The sequence below is a fragment of the Corvus kubaryi genome, unplaced genomic scaffold (genome assembly GCF_017639235.1).
Source record: "Corvus kubaryi isolate FWS band 111438036 unplaced genomic scaffold, C.kubaryi_AGA036_p1.0 37384, whole genome shotgun sequence".
Taxonomy (NCBI): domain Eukaryota; kingdom Metazoa; phylum Chordata; class Aves; order Passeriformes; family Corvidae; genus Corvus; species Corvus kubaryi.
The window spans coordinates 1160975-1182179 of NW_024581126.1; the positions used below are offsets into that span (position 1 = coordinate 1160975).

At 38.8% G+C, this 21205-nt stretch overlaps 1 protein-coding gene across 2 annotated transcripts in view; it reads left to right on the top strand.

Moving 5' to 3' along the window:
- Positions 1-20908, top strand: part of PARVA (parvin alpha) — a 63158-nt gene extending 42250 nt beyond the window's left edge. For both annotated transcript variants that reach the window (XM_042035538.1, XM_042035539.1), the window contains exons 6-13: positions 1640-1755; positions 7156-7214; positions 8037-8056; positions 9280-9341; positions 10007-10075; positions 11805-11906; positions 12682-12754; positions 16075-20908. In XM_042035538.1, the coding sequence (XP_041891472.1) occupies positions 1640-1755; positions 7156-7214; positions 8037-8056; positions 9280-9341; positions 10007-10075; positions 11805-11906; positions 12682-12754; positions 16075-16151 (578 nt within the window). In that variant the 3' untranslated portion in view covers positions 16152-20908. The remainder of the gene's footprint in view (positions 1-1639; positions 1756-7155; positions 7215-8036; positions 8057-9279; positions 9342-10006; positions 10076-11804; positions 11907-12681; positions 12755-16074) is intronic.
- Positions 20909-21205: the final 297 nt, after the last annotated feature.

Sequence of the window (21205 nt, forward strand, 5' to 3'; positions counted from 1 at the left end):
ATAGGCAGAAGGAGAGTCAGGTCCTAGAACTCTGTGTGAAATTTGCAACATAGAAATGAATCATGTTTCTGATCATTTAAGGCTAAGTCTGAACCACTAGTTTTGATAACAAAACTCTTCTCAAGACTAGTTTTATTGTATTTTTTTCCTGTTTTATTATATTAAGAATGAACATAGTGGTATCTAATAGAAATGTCTTCAGTGGCCCAACACAAGACACTTCAGTGGATGTGTATTGCAGAAAGCAGGTTATCAGCTTTAGAAAATTAGGCCTCTTAATCTGTTTTAAGTTTGGTTTTCAGAATCATTTCATGCTGTTCAATACCTTCACCAGTACATCACATTTTCCCTGTCTCCTGTACCTGTCTTGTGCTGAGCAGTTTTGTATCCTGTTGCATTCACAACAAATTAGTGAGAAGGAGAGAAATATCTTGAGGGAGGAAGAGTGAACATTAGGCATTTTGACTTTCCCCTTTCTGTGGTCCTGCTGAATTTTTTGCCCCCTTCTCTTTTCAACCTCCCCCGAGTTTTCTTTCCATTCTCTGTTATGCAGCTGGAGGCGGGGTGTTTGGAGTTGCCTGACAATTTAACTTCTAGTTTTAATTTAATGTTTTACATGTGTTTTAGAGCTGGAGTAGAGATAGAGAGCAGCAGCTGGGCCCAGCTGTAGCACACACCAGTGGTAGGCAGACAGGCACCTTTGTAGTGTTCTGCTGAAGCACCTCAGCCCTGACCACTGGCACTCCAGCACCATTTGCCAGCAATGCCACATTTTATATGCATGTGTATCTCTGTGGCATAGCTGAGACTTGCACTGGAAGATAATGAAGAAGGATATTTTAGTGAATCTGATCGTGTTTCAGCAGTGAAGTAAGGTAGTACTTAATGATTAGTTCAAGTACAAAAAACGTAAGTGCACTGCAGTGTAGCTAACAAAGATCTTTTAGGAATACTACTCTGGGGAATGCAAAAACAAAATAGAAGAAGAAGAAAGGCAATAAAAAGGATTGGAAATTATCCACTTTCATGCCAATGGTTTGATACTTGATCAAAGATTTCCTACAGTTTGTCTTTTGGTATCTTGTAAGTTGTGTTAGTGTTAACTACCCGTATATGAAACCTGCTGCAAAAAAGCTTCAATACCAGAACTAGAACAACTTCATGAGGAATGTTTGAGTCATTGAGTTTAGTAAGTTATTGCATAAGGCTTGTGCCAAAACAGGCTCGTTTATCATCCTGCAGACATTGTGACACTTAAAAATGAGTAAGTGCATGTTATGAGTACAAAAATATCTTTCTGATAGCCCATAAATCCTTATTGAAATAAAGGGAATAAAAGAGAGGCAAGGAGGATGCAGAGACAGCGCTTAAACTGTTGTACATAAAATCTGCCTTTTGGATTAGCTTTAGATTTCCATCTCCACAAGCCTGTGGCATCCAGACGTGTTGCAAAGAGTAGCGCGTTGGTGCTGACGCATCTTGCAGGACACCGCTAAAGATAAGGTGCCTTAAAGGTGCCCCCTGGCTCCACGTGGCAAGAGGAAAAGAATCCCATAATCCCTACATCCTCAGGAGAAGTAAAAATATGTGCCCTAGTTACTTTGCAGTTTGTAACTTGTGCTTTTGATATCTATTTCAGCTGTTCATGCTAAAAGTCTCGTAGTGATACTTCATCTTCTGGTTGCATTATCTCAGTATTTTCGAGCACCGATCCGACTCCCTGATCATGTGTCCATTCAGGTGGTTGTTGTGCAGGTAAGAGGGGCCTTACACAGCTCGTGGTAGTGTTGTGAAGTTGATTGAGGGGTTTCTTGAAAAATGTATCTGGAGTTTCTGGCTGGGCGGGCATGTATGTGTCTCTTTGGCTGACAAGAAACACGCGTGCACCTTCCCTGCCGACACTGCTTCAACCAGAAGAAGGCACAAGTGCTTTCCCAGATTCAGCTGTGGCTCACACTATCTTACTTTGATTGTGAAGTGGCCAGACTGTGACATTAAAAATATATGAAACATTATTATTGTTGGAATGTGTTTATCACCCCGTATGATCTCTAGAATTATTGTTTTCCCCATTTTTTGACGCTTTTCTCACTTGTGTAGAGATTCAAATCATGCTTGGCACAGAATGACGGATTGTCACTGTTTATTACATTCAGATTCATGTTAGGTGACTAACTATCCTTTTTCAGCCCTGTGCATCCTAATTTAGTCTGATTACAGTATTGGTTTTCTCAAAAGCATGCAAAAAAAACCCCATCAACTGAATCTTTTGTCAGTCTCCTTATTAGAGCCTCATCCATTCACTCTTCATGTTTTTGTGTTCATCATTTTTCTTTCAGCTGAACTTGTGCTTGCTCTATCTTATTTGGCCTCTTCCCATTTAATCTGCTTTTCTTTCTCTCCAATTAACTTTGCCTTTATTTTTCACACTGCAACTGTCTTTATTTATGTCTTTTAACTGATGTTACCCTGGAATAATGGGTTGAAAGAGCTATTGCTCAAGTTTTGTGTGGCTGAAAATCTGCAAGACGGATCTGAGAAAGTAAACATTCTCTCTTCTAGAATTCAAATAGGACAAGTTTTTTAACTTAGGGAGAAATATGAAGGAGAGTCTCTGGTAAATGTATCTCTGATGTCTGGTAGTGACTCATTGATTCTCAGATTCTGCTTCCTGGGTTTCTCTACAGATCATGAAGGAGAATCCCTGAAAATCTGCACTTATATGTCTAAGGCATCAAAGAAACACAGTTCCTTTGGCTATTATAAATGTATTATTTACACTGGTTTATCTCAAAGTTCCACCAAAACCAGCTTAAGAAATCTGGAGTACAGTGAGCAGGGCATCTTTATGATGAGAAACTAAATGAGGAAAACAACACAGTCCTAAAATGAAGAATCAGAACCTCTGCTGTCATTCCATACCTCCAGACAAATTTCCAGTTTAAATCAGTGGGCGTAATTGTCCTCTTGTTAAACAGGCTAATGTGGTTCAACAGCAAATCTGCTGAAGTCGGTACAGATAAACCAATTTGAAACAATAAGTAGCGGGAGAATCTGACTCACTCTTAGTTAGACAGCTGTAGCTCAGGCGCCAGTGGTTTGCACCAGAATAAAATCCAAGTAATATTGAGGAAGATTTTGTCCTGCAGACCCTGACCTTGGGAAAGCCAGTCAGTGAAACTCCAGAGCTCTGGTGGTTCCTATCAACAGAGGGTGGGGGCCAGTATATTTACGGTAATTGTTTGAGACACTTCTCATTTTTATTTTATGGTGGCTGGGTGTTTTAGTCATAATTTTTAAGTCTCTTTTGTGCCCCATGGGACTGATTCTGTATCATGCATCATGTACCCTTTGAACTCATGAGGGTTTTAATCAACAATCAGCAGATCCTAAAGCCTAATTTAGTGGTCAGACTTGCACACCTCATGTTCTAAACACTCATGCATTCTGTAAAGAAAGATCAAGCCTAGGGAAGCTTAACAGACTATGCAGTAGCTGTTTTTAAATTCTGCTGTGTATGGTTTGATAAAGGGAACAGGAGAGAGAGAAGTAAAAGAACAAGGTACTTTTATGAAGTCTTTTAAGGAAGACTCCCTTAATTCATTTCATGATTTTGGTAGGCATAGAAACACGTAAAATGTGAGGGTTGCTGTGTTGGCTAGATGTAGTTTATTGAAATAGAAAAAAAGATATTTGTGAAACAAAAAATGTGCTCATATCCAACAGGTAATCAGCCTAGTTCTTATGGAAGCTTGTTTCCTTTGGCTGTTTTGTACAAAAGCTGTTAGCAACGAGAGTAATATGAAATCTGGGTTTAAGCTGATTTAGGAAAAAATCTGATAGTTAGACCTTTTGTAGCTACTCTGTTATATTATTTTCTTTTCATGCCATACCAGTAGAATAAATAACTTTGAACAAAGCCCAGGCTTTGTTTGATTGTATCTGCTGAAATGACTGAGAGCTTTTTTGGAGAGCTAGGTCTTGTCATCAATTTGCCTTTTTTTTTTAATTATGTATTTATACCATCCACAAATAGTTAGATGACAGATTGTTTGTGTCCAAGAGATGGAAGTCAGAGAGTGTAAGAATGCATTGGCAGAGCAGCCAGAATGGCTTCAGCATGTTCTGGGACAGCAGTTCTTGGGTGCATAAACTACTCTTAGGCAAAGATAGGAAATTACTGAGATTAGATGTGTGCAAATCACAACCTTAATCAGAGGTCATTGGTCCCACTACCTGGGAAGGTCTGAAATGTGTTGGAGCAGCACAGCCTCCAGGTTCCCAAGAAGTCTTCTCTGAACGTGTGACAAATATATTTGTTCTTTCAAGCTCCGGAATAATTCAGCATTTCACTTTGGTGGGGCAATTATAAAACATGATCCTCCAGGTGCAATGGATTGTAACAAGGCATAGGCAAAAAGCCATCCAAATAATGGCAAGCTTTTCAGACTGGGACTTTGTGGGGGAAATTAAGTAGTTGGCCCTCAGTTACACAAAAATGCTGACACAAAAGGAGATAAAGAAGAGATCTCTATTTCCAGATGTACTACCCAAGTTTCAGTTTTTTGGGGTTTTTTTTGTTCTAAGGGTAGTTGCCAATTTTAAATGATAAGTGATTAGGAATATCTTCAGGGCCTTCTGTGCAGTCTTTCAGCTGTGAGGGAAGAAAATGCCAAGCCTGTTCACTAAGGTCTTCTGTTGTCACTGGAATGCATGTCCAGCTTTTCTTTTTAATGGGGAACCTTAATTCATGCCTCTTTTCACAGTGACTTTCAAATAGTTGATGTTGATTTTTATAGTTTGTTGTTTCAATTTTAGCCACTGTTGCCTTTAAGGAACATGCTGGACAGTCTTTCAGTCCTCAGTAGCACCTCTCTGTATTTTTAGGAATATTGTGTCATTCTCTGTCTAGTACAACAGGTCACAACAGGTGACATCAGTGTTAGGGTCAGTTTTGAGGTGAAGAGTTTTTAAAGTGCAAGTATGAGAACAGCCTTCAGAGAAGGTGCTTAGACCAGTGTTTTAAGGTCCATTCCGTTGGGAATTCACCAGTCTTTTTACAAATTTGAAAGTATAGGAAGGTCTGTCTTGACATGTGCAGGTCAAATAAGTGTCCAGGGGATGCATGTTGTATTTGGGCAGTGTGGAAGTCCCAAAAATGTTCGTGGTCAGGTGCCAGACACAAAACTAGGGCTTGGCATAATTTTGGTTTGGGTTTTTTGTTTGTTTTTGTTGTTATTGTATCAACAACAAGATCAAGGTGCAGATTTTTTAATTTTAATATATTAGCTGCAGTTTATCAAAAAGGGAAATATTTTTTATATCAGTACTGGAGTATGTTTCAGGCAGTTTTTGTGTGCTTGCAGAGAGAAGGTGTAGAGCATTAGAAACCTGTTTCTGCTGCCATATCCCCAGACTGGTCACTGAAAACTACAGATGGCATTGCTGTGATGCTCAGCCCCTCCAGGAGATGAGAGCAGCAGGGCTCTTGCTGCAGAAGGCATCATTGGCATGTCAGAGTCATCATGAGGAGGAAATAAAAGTTTTCTTTCACCCTGCAGCAAAGGGAAAGATAAACAAAAATCCCAAACAGAGTGGAATTCCAAGTTGAGCTAGTATGAACTAGATTGTAATTTGAAGTTACTTCAGTTAGTACTGAAGACAGCACTTAACTGCTGTCTACACAAGCTGAAAGTGAAGATAGCCCTAAATTATGTCATTTTTCTTCAGACTTTCAAGGTGTGTGACAGGAAATGCCTCTGCAGCTGTTCTGTGCCCCCTCTCTCAGTGTGTAACACCCTGGACTCCCCTCTGTCTTTTAAACGCTCAAAGGTCCTCCCTGAATGCATTTTTTACCGTGTGCAAGATATTTAGAAACAGGACTTTAAAATATATCATGGAAACCCCCTGAAACTGTCATCTAGCTGAAAGGACAGTTCAGATTGCTCCAAGTGCCAGTCTAGAGTGACCCAGAGGGCCATGTTCAGCTTTTCTTGCAGATATAAATACATTTTTGATATATTTTAGTAATGCAGTGTAGAAGGAATAGGCTCAAGCCTGGCTAGCTCCTCAGCACATCATACACCGAGGACTGCCTCAGGTAGGGATGTGCTGTCTTCTCCAAGGCAGGAAAAAGCAGCAGCCCCAATTCACATGCCATGAAGGACTTTTCTAATAGGTTATTTTCTTTTTCTCTTTTCCACATAGAAGACAAGTCTAGGATCAGCATAAATCTACTTTTCTCATTTCTTTGTATGGCAGAGAGTGAAGAATCATGAATAATTGCCTAATGTCTAGACTTTAAATGGAGTTGTCAGCATTTTCCTGACTTCACTTTCTGTACTGCAAAATTTTGGTAATACCAGAGAACAGAATTGGCAGAGAGAACACAAAGAGAGGCAAAACATATGTGTGGTATTTACAGGGGCCCCAGATGACTGTGATCAGCAAACTGGAAACAATGTCAAACTCTTCAAGTGCTTCATTTTGCAGCTGATTCAAACAGCAGTGATTGGAGTTGGCTTCTGCTGCGTTGGGCACAGCCTCCGGACAGAGGCACCAGGAACGAAGGGCTTCTCCCATCCGAAGAGCATCAGAGTCAGTGCTCAGGCAGGATGGGAATGTGAATGGAAGCTCCATTTTGGTTTGTCAGAAGCCAATAGAGCTCTTTGTCTGCAGAGAAAGGAAACACTGAGACAAAAAAAAAAAGATAGAGTGTGAACAGTGCAGAAAGAACAAATAGCCTGGGAGCAAGATTTTTGCAAAAGAGAAGCATGGGCACCATCTGCCAAGCTGTTCATTGAAATACAGGGCTTAATTCAGCACACCTAGACATGCCTCTACTAAAATACTTACATATGTGTTTGGGTGTTTCAAATGTCTCGCTGAATTGGGGCCTTTAAAAGAAAAGTAAATTAAGAACAATGGAGAAAGGAAAAGAAATACTTCCTTCTACAGGTGGAGTTTCAGGTTTCTTGTTAATGTACAAAAGAGTTCTCTGAAATACTTGCAAGGTAAAATAATATATTACTGAAAAATTGTTTAAGGAAAGTTCTTACTCTGCAGGTTTCTTATCTAATTGTGTTTGTAGATCACAAATTTTTACTGTACCCTAAGCATTTGCTGAGAAAAATGTCACTTTTTTACTTTTTCCAGAAACGAGAAGGAATCCTCCAGTCTCGACAAATCCAAGAGGAAATAACTGGTAACACTGAGTATGTCAACACCACTTTTGCCAGCAGTTCAGTAATTGAACACAGATGTGTCTCAGAAATTCAAACATTTGCTGATATTTAGATTTCAGTATTGGGGTTCCAGGGAAGATGATGCATCAGCCAGTGACTGTATTTTAGCCTTTTCAAGAGCTGCAAACAAGCATCTAAAAATACAAAAGGGGGAAGAAATAGAGAGGTGGGGAATTAAAAGCAGGACTTTAGGGGTGTAAAATGAGGTAAGCCTTGTATGTGCCATCTCACTGAGCATTTTATAAGAGAAAAGTTATTCCAAACCAGAAGAGAACACTAGCAGAATATTCTGGTTTCTAATTAAATGGAGAGAAGCTGCACTGTTGACTACTATTAATCTGTATGGATTTATTTGTGGTAGTTATATGAAGGATCAACTGGAGCAAAATGCTGCAGTCCTTAAGAACCCAGCCCAAGTCTTGTTTTGGCTGGATTTGTATTGTAGTTGGTGTGGTAGATGCATCTTCAAAGCAGAGGGAAAAGTTTTCACTAAATCAACGTGAAAAAGCCTTTACTCAGGCAAGATGTGTTGATTAGGTTCAAAGTAGGGAGTATGAGATCTGGCCTCCTGTGAGACTTTAGTGAAGCCAAGAGATGTGATAGTGCTGGCCTCCAGACTGACCCAGATCCTCAGCTGGAGTAACTTGGTGAAGGTTTTCCTAATTCCATGAATCTATTCCAGTATTCACCAAGCTGAAGATCTTACCATGTATGCTGTTTTCTTTTGCAGCACAATATCTGCAAGTGAATGATATGTAACTGTGTTGTTCTTTTCCTTTGTTTTTTCCATAGGGCGTTATCAGGCAGGCATGGTAAGTTCATTTGATTATTGTCTCTTTCTGGGGCAGCCAAAGTGTACATGAGTTCTGCAGTGGGTGGTCACTTTGATCAAATTGCAAGAATGTAGAGGATTTCACATTGCCCTGGCAAATATGCACCACAGGCTGTTGTGGCAGTTAATAAAAGGGGAAAAAACCATTAAAATCACTCTGCCCATCTTTTGAACACATTTCATTGCTTTTCAGCACATGTTAATTTGCAGGTGCTTTGTGGTTTAACCTCCAGAACATAACAGTGGTATTAATGGTCGTGAGTTCCCAGCATGATGTGAAGTGGTATCTTATCATGAACCAGCTGGTGAATGTGTTGATATTCTTACATCCATTACCTACTTTATTCTTTAAAGATGTTGAGTCGTTGTTCAGCAGGCCTGCACACCATGCAAGGACCTGTGCCATGTGTGTCTGACTGCCAGGATTGGGAATAGCCAAGTGCCTGGCCAACAGAAAACACTCACCTGAGTCTTGCTTTGTACAAAGTCTGCCTTCTACAAATGCCTTTGGATCTACTCTAGCTTTTGGGAATTTTTTAAATTGAGGAATATGAATATTTGTTGAGTCATTTGCTGTCATTCAGGTGATTGTCAAAACAGATATTGCTCAGAAAAGGCTTTGGTGCCTTTTATATGTATTTTCCTGTTTCCTTCAGAAGGCGACTACAGTAGCACTCCAGTCACGCTACCTTAGGTTGCCTGTCCTGCTGACAGTGCCCTAAATTGCATATGAGAATGGCCCGAAGCATCTATACAAAGGATTGTACTGCAAATGTGTAACCACAACCCTGCTTGAGATGCTTAATAATGCAGTCAGTGGCCCATGGGGAAAATCCTTCTCTGTAGGTGTAGTGACTAATGTAAATTCATGTTCTTCTGCAGAAAATGATTTGGTTACTTAGGTGTCTGTTTAAGATTTTATGCGTGAAGATACTATTCTTTCCTCATTTTTGAGAAACAGAGTCTTTAGGTAATCCAGATCCTGCCTGAAAATGATGCTTTTTTGTGAATAATAGAGAATAAGTTACTAGCAGCTTGCAGCAAGAGAGAAGTATGCAAACTACTTGGTACTTGGAATACAGAGAGTATATTGAAACATTTTGCTGACTGTGTTGTCTCAAATGAGTATGTGTCTCAGTAAGTGTTTATTCTGCACTGGAACAACTGCTGCTCAGTATATTAATGGCACTGAATGTTTTTCAGAAAGAGATGCATTCGACACTTTATTTGACCATGCTCCAGACAAGCTCAATGTAGTGAAAAAGGTTGGAAGGTTTTTATTTTTAAAATACATAATTTGTGCATGTGCATGCTTGTGTGTATCAGATTGTGTGTATGTGGTGAGTGTGTGTGGATATAATGTATAACTGGCGTGCTTTGCATACATTAAATACAATTAAGCTTTATGCTTAAATACACAAAGTCATGATTGTAGTGTTACTTTTTATTTAATGTTTAGCAGCCTGAACTTAACTTTGGAACACGAAACAACGTATAGTTATCAAAGTTTTCATCAGAAAAGTTCTCACAAAATGTATGTTGAGTAGAACCTAACTGGTACATTGGCTGTACTGATGCCAAAGAGATATCCAGTTTACAGCTGCCAGAGGTCTGACCCTAGAGTATTTTGGCTGTTGTCAGATTTGAGTGGAGTCCAATTGCCTACTTCCCCATAGTCTGCTGTAAGTTTGGGGGTTTTCTGTGTTATAACAGTGTATTTATATATATATATCACATTCATTTTATTTCTGTTCTTCATTCTTGTAAAAAATAAGAACAATTTTTAATGTCACATTTCAGTTTTAAAACTTGGAGGTTGTGTTGCAGTCTCTTCACTCATGCAAATTCTCTTCTGAGTGGAGTTCATACTGCTGGTGTTGAACTTCTGCCCTGCTGAATAGGCCTTCATTGCACTGTTTTCATATTTCAGACTCTCATCACCTTTGTGAACAAGCATCTGAATAAACTGAATTTGGAGGTGACTGAACTGGACACGCAGGTAGAGTTTTATAGCCTTTCTTAGAGGGGAGAGGTAGCTGCACTACGTTATGCACTGTGTCCCCAGCTTTATCCAGAAATTTTATTGAATGAGCTCTAAGATGTTATTTCAGCAGGAAACCCTTCATTTCTAAACACGTTTTTATGAAGAAGTCCTTACCAATTAAGCATCTATAACAGTTTTGTACTTTCATTAGCCTAAAAATTAATTAACAAATGCTATGTTCTGGGTGCTGCCAAGTGCTGTAAGGAGAACCTGCTTGTTTTGGTCAGGAAAGAATTCTGTCCGCTTGGTTTGCTCCAGCGTCAGGCTGAGCAGTTGTTTCCTGCCTACCTTTCCACAGCCACGCAGCCACATGGGATTACAATGGCTCTATTCAGGGAGAATTCACGGATTCTGGAGAGTAAAGCTACTCAAGTGTATAGGCAGCTGTACAGCTGGGCTGCAGGCTTGATTGCACCACAGAAATAATGTGCTACATGCTCTTCTTTCTTGCTCTCGTCTGCTAAATTGGCTGAAAAGAAGCTAAAAGAAAAGCTTAATCCTGCTGTATTAATACCTCCCCATGTGAACAATTGCAGCAGTTATCATAAGAAAATTATGGGATCAGGCAGGAAGGGATGGGATCTGCACTGTCAAAAATCCCCAGGTGTCTTCAAGTCAGGCTTTATTTTATGTCTTGATTCATGTTATTAAGAATCTCTGCTTTATTTAAACACCTACCAAGCTGATACAGGTTTTTCAAAGATAAAATTAAGATTTGGATGGAAATCATGTGTAAAGGCTTTCAAAAGGGCATTCCCTATTTCTGCTTATTGCATTGTTTACTTTGGGGGAAAACATTATTCAAATGTACCTGAAAACTCCTTAAGCATTTATCTGAAACAGTATTCCCTAAGATGAGAGGTTGTATTTCCATCAATTGAAAGAAAATTACCTAGCTCAGGAAGGTGATGGGTTGCTAATAGACCTGGTGCCGCTGGGGTAGGAGTGAGAGGCCTGTGACAAAACCACAGAAACATGGAATGGTTTGGGTTGGAAGGGACTTTAAAGATCATCCAGTGCCACCCCTCCTGCAGGGACACCTTCCACAAGACCAGGTTGTTCAGAGCCTCATCCAGCCTTGGTTAGTTCCAGGGATGGGGCATCCATAAGCTGTTCCACTGAGCCCTGCTCTCACAGTAATGAATTTCTTCCTAATATCCAATCTAAACCTGCCCTCCTTCAGCTTAAGGCCATTCCCCCTTGTCCTGTCACTCTGTGCCCTTGTAAAAAGTCTCTCTCCAGCTCCCTTGTACCCCTTTTGGGTACTGGAAGGTGCTACAAGGTCTCCCTGGAACCTTCTCCAGGCTGAACAACCCCAGCTCTCTCAGCCTGTCTCTGCAGCAGAGGTGCTCCAGCCCTCTGAGCATCATCATCACGCTCCTCTGGACTCGCTCCAAGAGATCCATGTCGTTCTTATGGACATCGCTGTTTTTTCACATAGAAATGAACATACATTATAGCAATTTGATACCTTCCACTGTAATTACAGACACTTAAAATTAGACATAGCATTTAACTAAATAAATAAAATCAAAGAAGTGGGATGGCATCTTCTAGTTGCAATTTAAAGTATTTTTTTAGTAGTTTGTTGCCTGTTCTGCATTAGACAATACATACCTTGTTCAATCAGAAGAGCAATGAGATATTTCTCAGAAAATGTACTGAGAAACTTTTTTTTTCACAGTTTGCAGATGGAGTGTACTTAGTCCTGCTTATGGGTCTCCTGGAAGGCTATTTTGTTCCTCTGCACAGCTTTTTCTTGACTCCCGATAGTTTTGAACAAAAGGTAACTAGATTGCATTTTTCTGTCAAAAACAAACATAAATATGTCTAGTTGTACAAGGATAACACCAACTTTTCCACATAAGTTTGATGCTAGTAGCTGAAATCAAGAAAGGACTGTACTGGTAACCATTTCCAAGTATTTTAAAAAATTAGTATTAGTACTTACCCAGAATAAAACAGAAAATTGTATTAATGATGGGGTGGTTAGCAAGTGTTAACAGATTTTGGCAGCCATTGTGTGGTGCTGTCATTGAACAAGACCTACTGTTCATTAATGTATATAGGATTACACACAAGCATTGATGACAGAACTGATTTTTTGTGTGTCCAAAATCCAAGAATTTAACGCTGGAAAGGTTTAATGGGTTTTGGAAACATAAAGGCATATATGTACAGTGTGTCAATTTAAGACCAACATTACGTCAGTGTCTGTAGCTATCCAGGCAATTCATCTGTCTGTTCAAGACAAGAGCACTTCAGGGGCCATCATGTTCCAATTTTTGAGCTTGCAGGAGGTGGGGTATTCTTACCTGTAAGTAATTTTATTATGGGTTACGTTAGTTCATGTTAACTTTCAATTACCTTTATATTTCTAAAACCACCATCACTCAGAAACGGCAAAACAATGGATTGTCTGGATTCCATGGACCAGATATACAGAGCCCTAACTATTTTTTCCTTCTGAATATCTGGGTCTGCAGCTTTAAATATGTCTTGTTTTGACTGTTTGTACTATACAGAGTTCACAACAGTGACTGCCTTCATTGTATTGCTAGGTCGTCAATGTATCTTTTGCGTTTGAGCTCATGCAGGATGGTGGATTGGAAAAACCAAAGCCAAGACCAGAAGGTACCTATTCTACCTTTTTTGTATCTGCTTCAAAATTTGTGTTGGGTCCAGATCTTACAAGGTTATGGTATGGCTAGATGAAGATTATAAATTAATCCAACAGCAAAAGGCAAGGTTCATTTTGTAGTGGCCAAGGAACTCTGTATTTTAAATGCACTTTTTCAGATGTTGCAATGCTTCCTTTCTTCATTGGCCAAACATATGCAGTAATACTCCAATATTCCCTGAAAGAAAGAGAACACCGTTGTGATTGGTGTCACTGGCAGAAGTGAATTGCTCCAATTGCTTCATTTTCCTCCATCTCACATTTTCACACTAAACTTCAAGTGTTCCAGTGTAATTTACAAGATTTTCAAAAAAGAGGGAGATGTTGTGGAAGAAGAATTTCAAATGTTCACGTAACTGCCTTTGAGTGCAGGACCTAATCATGCATACTTAAATTAGATATAGAGCTGGGGGCTGGAAATAGAATGTGCTTCAGGGAGGATAAAGGTTTTGCTGGTGACCTTAGCAGTATCAGGATTCCACTCCTCTTTGTTCATATACATACAGTGTTTAAATCCAGCTTTTCGGGCTGGAGACAGAGCCCTTGATTCACCAGGTTAATGGGTACTTCTTGTAGCTCCTCCTGTGAGAAGTTACCACTTCTTACCATGCAGGAGCTGGATGTGCAGCTCCACTCTTCCTACCAAGAATGATATCTGGGCTCCTGCTGGTTACCTACCATAATAATCAATGTGGCTGTGTCTTCCAAGACCAATTTCAGACTCACATTATATGGTGCTCACAGTCTCTTCCTGCCACAATATTGGATTGTCATTCCCTGAGGAGTTGACATAAGCTAATGTCAGAGTGTTGCTTCTAACAGTAAGAACTCCCTGGAGATTCAGGCACTCATTGCTGAATCAGGTTCTGCTCCATTCAGGATTTTTTCCATCCCTCCCAACTTCCTGATTATAACAGCCACAGATTATAAGACACTCACACACAAAATAGTACATCTCAGGATTGAGCCTGTGCATTAAACCTGGACCTGCCCAGCCTATTTTTTCCGCTTCTTTTGATTGCTTGAACTCTTATCCACAGTCATGCTTAACTAAACTGCTGGTGAGTGTATCACAAACCTTTATGTTTGAAATAGTCAAAGTGAGAAGGGGGAAACAGTGAAATCGAGGGATCCAAGTAAAACACAGAGTATCTGTGATCCCTTACTCCCTGTGGAGGTTTAAAATTCTTATGGCATTTAATTTTTCAGGTATTTATTGCTCTAGGGGACAGCTAATTTTTCCAGTATAAATCAAGCCATAAGGATATTTCAGCATATATAAGACATTTCTTGTGCAATTATTGAAATGCTTAATATGAAACTTCCTGCCCAATGTGAATGGAAAAACACATCTGTTTTATGTGTTGTTACATTGGGCACAATGCCTGTACTTAAAATTTCCAGTGAGCAAAAGAGTATTGAAAAGGATCTTACCCTAAATGTGTACACTAAATACTCTTTAAATTCCTACACTGTTTCTTTGAGGTTCTTGAGGAAAAAATATGCTGAAAAGTGCTTTAGAATATGAAAAACATATTTAGTGGAAAAAAAAAGAATGCAGTTAAATAAATGAGTATGAAAACCGATGATTTTTATGGGGTGAACAGTTTATTTGGGTTATTTGCAATATAATTGAAAAGGTCTTAAAAAGCTTTCCGCGACCTTTTACTTTAAAAATGGCTGGAGCATTAATCTGCTGAGTCTATAATGAATTCATTTGCAGTTTGAGCTTTTTCAGATTACTCCTTGGAATGTGTACATCAAAGCCAAACTCAAGTTTCTCTTTTAGAAACTTGCAACCAGTAAAATGTTACACGTGTTGGTCAAACCTGTGAAGCAATGGAAATAACCCATCTTTCTTTGGGAGAATGCTTCTTTTACTTTGAGCCCTTCTGTGGAATTCTGTTGTGGTGGTGGTGGAGTCTCTTTGCATCTTTGCAAAGACCTAACAAAGTTACCTCTTTGTTAATAGAAGTTCTGTATTTGGAAAAAAAGTTGTTCTGCACCTTGCTGCTGGCCTGGAGGAGGAAACTTCTGGCATTACATGCAAACAGTAATGCAGATTGCAGCGGGATATTGTGGGTGCAATGCACCCTTCCTGCAGCTTTCGGCATTTCCTCTTCATTTTATACCAAGCATTTTTCATCTGATTTATAAAGAGCCACAAACCCATGCTGGCTGTGGTTTCATGACCGTGCATAGGCTCAGCATAAAATCTAGGCTTGAGTGTTTGCACCCTTTGTCCACGGATGTAAATTTGCCATGTAGCCAGGACACCATGCATAGGTTTGATTGGATTAATTATTCAGAGTGTGACCCCTTCACAATCTATGAGAAACATCAGTGTAGATAAATATAATGGCTAATGATGATTACATCCACCATTTACTGGACTTACTTGGAGGTTTTGGCCAATTCCAAAAACCAAAGTTAGGAATTCGAGTTCCAATGCATTCAACAGAAAGAGACAGGACAATTCTAATCCCCTCTGCTCTTTCTGAGGGCAATTCTGAGTCCCTGTTTGAGATTGGCTATTCCTTGAAGCACTAGTGTAGAGTGCTGCAGTAGTACTTGTCAGTTTGTTTTATAGTTTTCTTGTGAAATAATATTGACTTTCTCAAGAACTGCTCTTTGAAACAGAAGGTATTCATTAGCTTTTTGTTTCATATAAATCCTTTACTTTAGATGTTGAGTTTCTGAGGACTGATTCCAGCCATGAATGTCAGCTAACTCCAAGAATTTTCAGATGTTTGTTCGAGGAGCACTTGTACACCTAGCTTCTTTAGGTCCTCTGGAAAATCTAAACTTGCCTCTAGCTATCTTGCTGAAATTAGGCCTAGTAAAGGATGTTGCAGCTCAGAATGTGCCAAGTCCTACAATTCTTACATAAGAGGAAGGTTCCATTGGTTCCTGCCTGATGATTTTTTTCAAAATCATTACTTTTCAGCCACAACTGACTGAAGATGAAGTCATATAAGTATATGTAATCCTGGGCACTCTTTGACTTAGGAGCATCTGAGCTTGGTTGCATTTCAACATCAGCAGCAGTAGCTATTTGTATCCCTGACTAGAAGTGGTTAGAACACCAAGTTTTGAGTTGCCAGTTTGAAAATTGTATTTTATTGATATTTCTACTCTTTTTTGCTTTCCTTGTGATCTCATGTTCGTGGGCATTAATGTGAGCAAGGGAAGGGAGTAGAGAATAGGCACTATTTCTGGAAAACATTTGGAGCTAATGAAGTTACTAATTTGTTTTCCCTTGTCTTTTTTCTAGATATTGTAAATTGTGACTTGAAGTCTACGCTGAGAGTACTGTACAATTTGTTTTCCAAATACAGGAACGTGGAGTGAAGAATTGATTTGGGTCACAAAGGAGTGTTAACAAAAAAAGCATCATAACTAGCATATCTTTCCTCAGTATTCCTCTGCACCTCTATCCTGAAAGGAGCTAAACCATTTACCTGAAGAACTTCTAATTGATTATTCTGGCATTACTATTTTCATAGTAGATTTGAAACTGTACAACTTATAAAGAAAAAAGGTTTGGAGGAAGGTATTTGGGTATATTCTGGGAGAATTCATGTCTCGGTTGTCTTCACTGTTTTTTATAGGTGAAGCAACAATAAAAAAACTTTTGTAAGTTAAATTCAAATCAGCCTTTGGAGCCAATCATAGGAATATTCTGTAGTGAGTACTTTAATAATTTTTACATATATCTTTTTTTAATCTGGGAAGGGGAAGAATATTTTCTATGCATGATAAGACAGTTCCATTCTAATTGTGAGGAATGTGCATAGGGAGAAACAGCTAAATACACCTGTTCACATGACAGCTAAAAAGAAGAAACTTAGCCTGATGAATATATAGTTCCAGTGCTATTATTAGGCTTTCATTTTCTGGGTACAAACTGAAGTGGCTACTCATTCCTTCAGACTTATTAAAATGTGATACTTTGCTTTCAATATATGCAATTGAGCATTCCACAGAAGTACACTTTGCAGCTTGTCACTTCTTTTTGTTCAAGGCAGAGATCTTTTTTGCAAAGAACGCTTTTCAGGAAGAGACACCTGTATAATATAGTTTTTCTATAATATTTCTATTATTACATAGTATTAGAAAGTAGAAGAATGGCTTGTTTTTATTTTGGCAGCTTAATCACAGAATTATCAGATTGCAAGTTTAGATTGGTTGCTAAACAGAACTTAGAACTGTCCCTTTGGTTGATTTTATGATGAATGTATTTTGCTGCATAATCTTCAAGACAAAAAAGTGAGATTCATTTTCTAGAAATGGTCAAAACTACTCCCATCTGCAAAGATTCCATTACAGTGTAAAGTTATTTGGCGATTTTACATGTCTACAAAGATTTTTTTATTTGATTACCACCAATTCTAAGCTGTTACCTGTTTGGTTTTAGCTTTAGCAAAGACACAAAAGGGAAATGGGAGTTAATTCTTCCCTTAGAGTGGTACCAAGCACCAGTTATGCTTCCAGAAGAAGCTGGTAGAGACTGCCTGGATCACTTCCGAAACAAAGCGTTCCATTGCAGCCACAAATTCTTGGGATCCTGGGTTACACACTCAGGAAAAAAATCCTTAGGCAGAGATTCCTAGATAACTCTTCAGAAATCTTTGGAGTGCAGGAGGGAGAGTTGTTAACAGCCGTCCAATGATGGCAGAGCTGGCTTAGGTAAAAGGAAAAGCAATGTCAGTTCTTCAGTCTTTCGTCAGGAGAAAGGCAGTGCTGGCAAGAACAGTCAATAGCAGCTGGATGTTACTTATGATGTAAAGCATTACATAGTTTTCAGTTTTCCAGGGCTTTTTTTTTTTTTATGTAGAGCTTTCCAGTACAACATTAGCACAGAGGGAACTCCAGCAATTACTTTGTCCTTGGTAAATACCAACTAATGTTTGTAATGTAAGGTGATATTGACTTCTGCTGGGGGGCTACAAAATTATTTTTCTGAGAAATAATATGAACTTTTTCAAGGGGAAGTCAGTATTCAATCCAAAGGACAGTATCTGAATGTTCTCTGAACTCAGAAATTATCTGATTGTTATAAGCACTCTAAATATCTTTATTAAAATATTTTCTTACCTCTGTATTTTTAAATGAGTTTCTGAAATTAGAGGTACAGAAAACAACAGTTATTTGCCTTTTACAGGGAGAAATAACTGGACATTTTGACCTCAGTGAGAATGAACATTTTCATTGTATCTTTAATATCTGAGAAGCTAAACAATAGGAATTAACCAAACATTTTTGAGCAAACTGAGACGGAACTTCTCATGTATATAGCAGCAGCAATTTCAGCTTATTTTAATGTTTAACATGCAACTTCTTCATTTGCACACCTAATAGTAATTGTCATAGCTAATTAAAAAATGTATGATGTTTTTTCTGCAGACCCTGCTCAGCTTTTACATTTCGACAGTGCCGAAAGATTTTGATTGCCTTTGTTTTCATGAATGCATTTTCTTTAAAAAGGAGATTTATATGCATAAAGTGAACAGTGAAACTGTTTTCTTTGCCTAGACTTCAAAATAAGTATTTCTTGTGCGATATTGGTATAACATTATTGGAGATTTATCTGTCAGACTCCATTTCCACCCTTAAAAAACACAAACTGAGACAGAATGATTAAATCCTCATGCTGAAATGCAATTATGCAGAACTGTAGAAACATTTAAACAATATCCAACCTTTACAGAATTATCTATCCTATGGTAAGAATTTATGTAAATTAAAATCTGCTATATAGACAACGGTGTCCTATGTAAATATAGATCTGTGTGATAGTTTTAACACTTACACACAAATAGTACATGCTGCCATGTAGGAGTGGGTCACTGCTTATATTTTTGACAGTGTAGATTTAAATAGCTATCAGATAAATATGAAATCTAATATAGAGATTATATCTAATATTTATTGCTTTGATTCAGAATATTATAGAAATATAGAATACTACTGTGGACAGTTTGCTTTTCAGCAGTTGGTGTAGGCCAGCCCTTTCCTTCAGGGAAGGGAAAAGTTACCTGGGCCAAATTCCGCCACCTGCATTGCTTTTATTCTTGATACACAGCAGTGCCCCCTGATGTACTGCTGAAAGCAGAATTTTCCTCACTCTTATATCAAGATAGAAGTTGTTTAAATTTTTGTCAATCCCAGGTTTATTTATAATTACTTTAAATGATTAAATGTACCCGATTTAGCTCATGTAAGACACGAGCAGCCACCTGGAGAGGCCAGTTCCTCTAGTGGTCCCAGAGAGAGCCTGTGGTCTCAAGGCTGCTATCTCAGCACTTTGGCTGGATCCTAAAGCCAGGTAGGGTAAGTCCAAGCCACTGCCTGAAGATCTCGTGGTGGTATTTGGATCCCATCCACCAGACCAATGTGCCTGTCTGTTTGCTGTGTCACATAAAGGCCCACAGGTAGCTGAGCCTACCAAAACCTGGCCAGTTCTTGGTCTGCCTTGAGTAGCAAACAAGCAGTAAACATTGCTGCTGCTGAGGCATTATGAAACCACCAAAAGAACCATTTTCTGTGACTTCTAATTCATCCATTGCATCCAGCAATATGGTATCTAGGCTTCTTTTGTGGCTGGAGATGAGCATCCTTTCCCTGTTAATGGGTCCTGGCGTGCTCTTTCAACCACACAAAACATTGTTTGGGTTTTTTTTAAAGAGGAGCTACAGATTTTTCATAGTGTGTCAATAAGGTGTTGTCAAAATAATTACCTAAAATCCTAATGTCTTGAGGTCAGCTCCTTTCAGATTTCTTTCTCAGCTGACTGGCTGTTATTTTCCGTAAAGATCAGGCCCTGTAAAAAGGAGTCTTTGCATAATTTTACCCAAGACACACTCATAAAGCCCAGGATTGGATTGCTCTGTATTTCTGATGGAGTACAGACGAACCAAGTTTCCTGTTAAATGAGCTGACTGTAGAATATCCAGTTCTTTACATTTCCTAGTCAGTAGTATCTCCATCTTGCAGAGGATAGCAGCCCTTGCAGCTACACAGCTCAGGAATTCAAGTGGACCAGCAGGAGCTGGATAAGGTCCTAATCCACTTCAATGAACTGTGGACAAAGTTGCCCACTGGCACATCTCCATATGAACCAGTGGCAGGAAATCAACAGAGCCTCTGTTTTACAGAGGGTTGCAGTGCTTGGGAATGGTTGCATTCAAGCAGACCTTGATGACTGAGGTAAATGCTACTTGGTTGACTTTTGTTCCTACTTTTTTTTCTGGTTTTAAATTCATGTTTCAGATTAATTTAGCAGACACCTTACTGCAAGCCACAGTGTTGTAAAGCAGGATGGCTTCTAGAGGTTTATTTCATTTGAGAAAGAGATATATGGTATTTAATATACTAGATACCAGCCTTAGGTCTAGTTTTTGTTATTCTTGTCTTCCTCCCAAAACAACTGTCATCAATGGCCAAGCATCCAAAGAGAAAACAGTGCCTTGAAGACCTCTTGCAAGATTTTTACACTATTACCTAGTAGACTTCTGTCATTTTACTGTAAGAATTAGTGTGGGCTTTCTCTTTACAGTCAAAGTACAATTACAGACTGAAGAAATCCTTTGTAAAAAGTTACAATTAGTTTGCATTAAGATATTTTATTTTGATTTGTCACATGAAAAATTGAGATACCATCACCAAAATGTTAAAATTAGGCATACCTCAGCATCCACAGATTTTTCCGAAGAGGTTTTGGGTCATTCAACATTTACAAGGGCTAGTTTTATGTATTTTGAAAATATTTTGTGTGACTATTTCTTTCTGCAATAATGAGATTCTCCTTTCTGTCTAACAGTTTAATACCATGCACTCTGCAACAATGCTAGAGTCCTTGAAACATTTGGTCCTCAATTTCAATATCACACTGAGAAGAAAGAATATTTTCAAAATTTGCTGAACATGTATCCGAAAATAATTATTAGTTGAAATTAAGCTGCGTTGCCTTCAACTGCAGAGTTAGTAGCTTTCACAGAATATATGTACTCTGTAAGTAAAAGACACACTCTTGCTGATTTTTTTTCCTGTGCTTTTTCTGAAACCTTTTGTTATGATCCACAATAAAATTTGCACCTGAAAATCAACACAGCATGTTGTTGTTGGGTCAAAGGATGAGTTGTCTGACAAAAAATTAGGGAGGCTGTGTGTTTTGTGTTCTGGAAACTTCCAGACCTCTCCATGCATCCAGCCCTTTCCCAGTAACCCCTTTGTGGGTGTGCAAGGTGTTTATTGTTATGTTCTGTGGGGGCTGGCGACAGCTGAAAGTGGGTTGGCAAAAGCAATCATGTAAACATATGTTTGAAATGATTAACAGCAGCAGGTCAGGAAAATGCAGTCTTTGACTCAAAGTAGCAAAGTCTACCTTTACTTTTAACATTGCT